This window comes from Neopelma chrysocephalum, unplaced genomic scaffold (assembly GCF_003984885.1).
Source record: "Neopelma chrysocephalum unplaced genomic scaffold, ASM398488v2 Primary Assembly neopelma1_79, whole genome shotgun sequence".
Taxonomy (NCBI): domain Eukaryota; kingdom Metazoa; phylum Chordata; class Aves; order Passeriformes; family Pipridae; genus Neopelma; species Neopelma chrysocephalum.
The window spans coordinates 5,696,286-5,702,820 of NW_020897740.1; the positions used below are offsets into that span (position 1 = coordinate 5,696,286).

General features: G+C 38.8%; 1 protein-coding gene across 1 annotated transcript; it reads left to right on the forward strand.

Annotated features, from left to right (window-relative positions):
- The first annotated feature begins 626 nt into the window (after positions 1–626).
- IL21 (interleukin 21) lies at positions 627–5,121 on the forward strand. Its single transcript, XM_027690003.1, has 5 exons — positions 627–813; positions 947–982; positions 4,342–4,479; positions 4,915–4,995; positions 5,095–5,121. The coding sequence occupies exons 1-5, from the start codon at positions 679–681 to the stop codon at positions 5,119–5,121; spliced, it is 417 nt and encodes a 138-aa protein (XP_027545804.1). The 5' UTR covers positions 627–678.
- The last annotated feature ends 1,414 nt before the right edge of the window (positions 5,122–6,535 follow it).

The following is a 6,535-nucleotide window of genomic DNA, read 5'->3' on the forward strand; positions in this document are numbered from 1 at the left end:
GGCATGCCCTCCACAATGCTGTTAATATATCTGGTACTGGTTCCAAGCAAATATAAACCAAAATTCATCTGGCTTAAATGCCAAGATGAGCTTTTACTCACACCTCCAACAGAAACCAAGCTGAGAATGTAAAAGTGGTGGTTCATAGATACCAGGGGGAACTAGCTAACAAACATCCCTTGGAGCCATAAAGTAAGATAAATACATTTAAATTCTGAAGAGAAGTCCTGTCATATTTCTCCAGAACAGTACACAAGAGCTTCAGATGGAGAGATTCATTAAAAAATGCAGCATCTTTGTTTACCTAAGCCTGTGGTTTCTAAGTAGCTACTTTTTACTACGTTTACTTCTTGACTCAAAGTGAAAATGGGAATTCACCCTTTTCTCTTTTTTTCCTGTCCAATGTGCAGATGGAGCACATTTTCTCTCACTCCAGCCATCCCTGCCCCCCCACGCACAAGCTTGCATAGATGCACCTAGCCAGTGGAAAAGAAAAAAGGGTTACTCATTAATCCATTCTACAAAGCTTTCCAAACTGAAATGGGTGGGGTCTGCATCTCCGGCAGGGAGCAATATATACATAGGTGCAGAGCATACCTGGGCACAGCTCAAACTGGAGTGTTAAACTTGGACAGCACAACTTTGCTCCTGGCCCATTTTAAAACAAAACTCGTCAGGATGGAGAGGACGATTATTTTCTGTATGCTTTTCTTCTTTTCCAGTACAATGCTGGCTGCAGCTTCACACAGAGCAGTAAAATACAAACAGATTCTCCTGGTAATTGAAAAGTTAGAACACGCTGTGAAAGATAAGGTAAGTAAAGTATTTGTCATAATTATGTCATAATTTGTCATAATTATTTTCAAGCATTGTGTGTTGCTTAGTATGTATCTTGTGAGAGGCATCACTTTCAAAAGTTTTCTAACTTAGATTTGTTTCATTGTAGGATGTTGAATGGCTGCATACACCTGAAAATCCTGTGGTGAGACTGCTTTACTATTTCTTTAATTTTAATTTAATTTAATTGCTTTAATCAATTTGATTTTGTACTGGTTTATTCCATTGATAAGTGGCACATGCTTGCTTCTTCATATCTCTGATCTAGTACTCTAAACGTGGAGCTAGACTAAGAAAATACTTTTATAAAAGATTCTTATTTCTAAATACTTAATAGCAGAAGTGTTTATATTTTGCTGTCCTAATTAGTGTTTTACTACCATATGTGTATTCTAAGCCACTCACAGATTCAGAGTTGCATGTGATCCATTTACTCAAGAAACAGTGCTGGGAGTGAGGGTTCATTCAAGATCCAGATGAGCAGCGGTACTTTTGGGGATGTGGGTTTTGGGAGTGGAAGTGCCACAAGCTCCAGCCACGCTGGAAGCATCACTTGAATCCAAAGGGATCGCCTTTCCCTCCCACTGAAGCTGAATGCCAAGAGTGGCACTGTAAGGCCATACCACAGAGTGCTTCCTCTCATATGTACTCACACTGGTCTCTCTGAGACTGTTTGAATGCAAGGCTTGTGCTATCAACAGGAAGACAAAACTGCTTTCTGCAAATAATCTCTGTGGATTCTAACTAGTTACAAATACAAGAAAAGGTCCCCATGAAACCCTTTTTAATACTGATATTTATTTATATGTTATTTATTGCTAATATCTTGCATCTCTCAAGGTCAGGAACTTCTTATATGTAGTAAATTTATAATTGCAGACTCACAGAAAGTCTGTGCATACTCGAAAGTGGCAGGATGGAGGGTGTGTCACAAAATTAAATGCTAATCATAGTAACAACATGTCTTAAAAGCCTAGAGGGTAAATGCATCCTGCTTTGATAATCCCCAACATGCAACAAAGGTCTAGAGTGAACTGTGGCTAATATAATATTACACTTTTGTTATCAGCTGTCTTAAATTTTTGAGCCCTGACAACTATTTCATAACACAAACAATGCATACTGACATGTAAAAATAACCATTATGTATTATTATGCTGTAATGCTGCAAGCATTCTTACAAAAACTATCTACTCAGGGCTGCAAACTCTCTTGTAAAGCAGCTTCCAGAAGGAAGGAAAGAAACTCACCTCATTTCACACGGGTTTTGGTTGGCCTCCTCCTAGGCTTTACAGGTGGCTGCCTTTTTTACTTGCCAAAAATACACAGAAGCAGGATCAAAACAGAGACGTTCCTTTGCATTGCTGGAAACAACTGCTGTGCACAAACCCAACGCACTCCAACTAATTGCTGGAGGCTTTTTTCATTAACACTCACTAACTTGTGGTGTCAAAGTGAAAAGGAGGAGATGATTAGCTGTCATTTTACTACAGTGTTTGCTGCTACCTCTGAAACAAAGCAAATACAACTAGTGACTAATTGCTTCATCAGGTTGTTGGGTTTGTTTTTTTTTCTCAAAAAAACCCATGCTCACTTCAGGAAGGAAGACAACATTTCACTTGCAGCTTAGGGCTTTACAGTCTGATTCTGGGAGGTCCTAAGGTACCTCTGCTGAAAACTAGAGAAGACAGAAAACTCACGTATTTAGAAAGTATTGAATTGATACAGGTTCAACTTCTGATGAAAAGCATTTAAAAAAATATTAGTGTGCTAATAGTAATTATCACCAGCAACCAAATCAATGAACTTTTCATCCTACAGGGTGACTAAGACATGAATTACAGTGTGCCGAAGAGGCACTTGGGGTGATTAGGTGCCATCGCACCCTAATGAAACTTGATTTAATCAAAAGTTGTTCATATCACTGTATTTCAAATATCAAAAATACTGCTTTTATGATAACCTGCTTATGCCAGATGTAAATTTGGTCTTGAATAAGAAAACAACCTTTTGTAACACTCAAAATTAGGTGGTTTATCACCATCTGTTTGGGCTTCCTTGAGGTTCCTCTGTGTGGACTGTTAGTCCCACACAACTCCCTAGGGACGTAAGGCAACATCAACTCAGGGAAAATCATGCTGAGGCTGAAAAAGTAATCTTAATGCTGAAGTGATTCCAGAGTGCAGGGAAGATAAGCTTTCTTTCTGCTGATTGATAGTGCAGCTGAAGTCATAACACAGTGCTGATTTACACAGGATCACTGTCTAACCCCGCCGATCACTAATTCCAGAAGTGAGGGCTCTACAGGCTAATCTGTGAAGTTAGTTTGAGTCAGATGCAGAGTAGTGCTGCAAATTGCCTCTGAGATAATTATTTTACATGCTTGCCTAGCCCCCCTCAGACATTTCCAGTGGTCTGTGCTTTTTAATGCCTTTTCATCGAAGTGCTTAACCCGTGACCACGTACCAAACCCCACAATCCTTGCGGTCGTCTGACTGTTGGCCTGCCTGCAGCTGAGTGTTAACTCAGCAAAAAAAGAAAGGCAGCAGAGATGAGAAATGCTGGTTTCTCAGCTCATCACGGATGAGACAGAAAACGTTTTCAGTTTCAGCTGGAAAATCGATCTCTTTTTAAAAAACGAATGGTTTTTTTCCAGTAAGCAAGACCGGTTACGGTAAGATGCTTGAAACAAACATAAATGTGTGGCTTTTAAGGAAAATAAAATGCTTTCTCTAACCAATATAAAATGTTGCTAGTAAGATTTGCTATAAGCAACATACACGGAGGTTGCCTTCTTGTTGCCTGGTCCTTGCCCAGGCAGCAAAGTGCAGTGACATCTATCAAACCCAAATGGGACTCTGCTTGGGTAGCAGTTGGTTAGGGTGCAAAGCAGGGATGACAGCTTTGGAGCCTTTCTAAAACGTGCAATCAGCAGTCCTAAATGCTTCTTTCACTTAGAAACTGGTTTCAGTAAACACTGCTTTTGTTTCTCTGTTGACTATTAGGTTAGTTTTGGTGGTATTTCCTGTATTCGTTTCCCATGTTATCATGTGAGACTATTTCAATAGTTCTACATCAACTCTAATTATTAAGGAGGCAGCACTAGAAATGGCACAAAAATTAGGATGAAAAAGGTATATTCCCACATGTAGCACTGAGAGATATGTGTAATTTTTTTTAAATAGAATGCTCATACTTGTGAAAACCTACTACATGTAACATATACTCTTCAGGAGCATTTTTTTTCAACTGCTGTCATGATTAATATCCAAGTGGAAATTTTAGTTAGAAAATACTAAGTGTTTAAGTAATTAATCCAAGATCAGGCAAAGTAAAGATCTCTTGCATATCTAAAACTAACTTAAAAAAAAAAAAGAGTACAATTGAATATTCTCAACTAATATCCTGGATACTTACTTTTGCACGTGGACCACAGCCTAACCACATGCAGGAAAAAGCGCTGAAACATTTGCTTTAAAGCAGTTCCTTCTTTTCCTGCCCCAGGAGGGATGCGTGGACACAGCTCTGAGGTGCTTCAAGAACGGCACACTGCAATTACAACCCTTAAACAGCCAAGCGAACGCTACGTTCATCCAAGCCATCAGAGTCTTCAGAAAATACACCGTCAGAAGTTCTGGAAAGGTAGGATTTCCTCACAGTGCTCATAATGGTGATCATTGCTCCTTATTTTCTATAGCAGACACCAGCTGCAAGGGTAGAATTGTAGAAAGCAAACTCGTTAGGAAAAAACAATCTGCCTTTCACTACTTCGGAAATTAAAAATGTCCAATTTTTGCACTTTTGGGAGAGGCATTCACTGGGATCCTGAATCAATCACATGTATGTACTTGGCAGCCACATGTGTGCCGGCAAAAGGACAGGGATCACTGCAAAAAACGTGAAGGAAAGGTGTCATTACTAAATTCTCTCCCTTTCTGAAACAGCTTGTGTAGAAGCTTTTCCAGCTGGAAAAGGCTTTGCTCACAACCCTCTTGATTTTTCAGTGAGAAAGCTTGAAGCCTGATTTATGGTTCTGATGTGCTGGTTAGAAGTGGCATGATTTTCTTTATCTTCCAGCAGTGTGAGTCTTCATGTGAATCCTACAAGAAGAAACCCCCCAAAGAGTTTTTGACGAGCTTTGCCAAACTAATCCAAAAGGTAAGCAGAGCTGATTGCTCCTAGGTGCTTTCAACATTTTGTAAACTATTACAGATATCCTTATTTTACATTATTTCTAACAATGCCTTGTTTTTACAGTTACTCAAGAACGAATATAGCACATAACAGAGCTGAAGGCTGCTGAAAATCTACTTCTTAAAGCAGACACTATGTTATTTAAGATGTGAAAAATGTAAATATTTTTCAGTGCTCTTATGCTGTGTTGTGTGTGTGTGGTAAGTGAAAGCTTCTCCCAAAATATTAAGGAGTCTTTTCTGGATGGTTATTCATAAGGTGGATGCTGTTTTGAAAGTGATCCTAAGCCCACCTTACAGTGAAAATTAAATTGTAATTTCACAAAAATAGGTTCTCTTAAGGGACTTAACTGTCACCTTCTGCTGAACTAGAAAGACCCAAGATCCTATATTTTTGCTTTGATCTTACATGAATCCCATGCAGAGATGTCTAAAACTTTTTAAAGAAAATGAACAAATGTACCACACACACACAATTTGATTTATAAGCTCTGTACCTTAGCTAACTATGGAAAAAATATCCTGCATTTAACTGCCTTCTAAATACTGGAAAAACATTTACAAATGTTAAAATCTATGGCATGTATGCCATGGGTCTGAACTATGATTAATGGCACATCTACCTCAGGTTTCAACAGGGGTAACCCATGTGCTCTAATTAAAGAGACACAATTTTGAGTGGAAAAACAGAGTTCAAAAGGTGGAATTCCACCTAGACTCCCCCAACATAACATGATAGATACAGCATAGACATGACTGGCTGGTATGACCAGCCACCACAAAAGGTCCAATAAACACAGTAATTGATGATTATTCAGAGTGAAGCAGCTCAAATGCATATTGCTCCTTCTCAGAGGACAATATTTTATACTCATATTCATGTACCACATTAACACTATTCCTTCTCTCTCCTCTTCATTCATTTTAACAGTTTAAGCTTTATTTACACTTTATCCTTTAAAATCTGTCAAGTTTTTTGTTGTGTGGAAACCTGCCTGTACAGCTTCTCAGTCCTGAATGTTTCTGTGGAACTATGGCCAGAGATACCACTGAAACTTTTTAAAGTAAAAGTGAGTATCACAGCACTTAAAAGTACTTTTAGCAGCTTAATTATATACCACCATATTCTGCTTGCAATGATTCTGAACCTCTGGACTCATCCACCTGAGCAGCAACTGCTAATTTATCCCCAGAGAGATATTAGCCCCACATGAGGGAACTGCTCTTGGAAGAGAGGGTAAAGCCTTCCAGTAAAAATTAACCTTTCAGGTAATTTTTCTCTCTACTTAGTAGAAATGTGGTATAGACAGGAAACTGGAAAACTACGTCTAGTGTTACAATGGAAAATTACAAGCTCAGTTACCTCCACAAATAATGAGGCAGTATTAAAAATATTTCCATTCCTACCAACGTCGGCCTGAAGGAAAACTAATACAAAAAGCTTTGCTGCCTCTACATTTTGCTGTCCTGAAACGGAGGAGGAGGAAGGAAGATCCTTAGGGCAA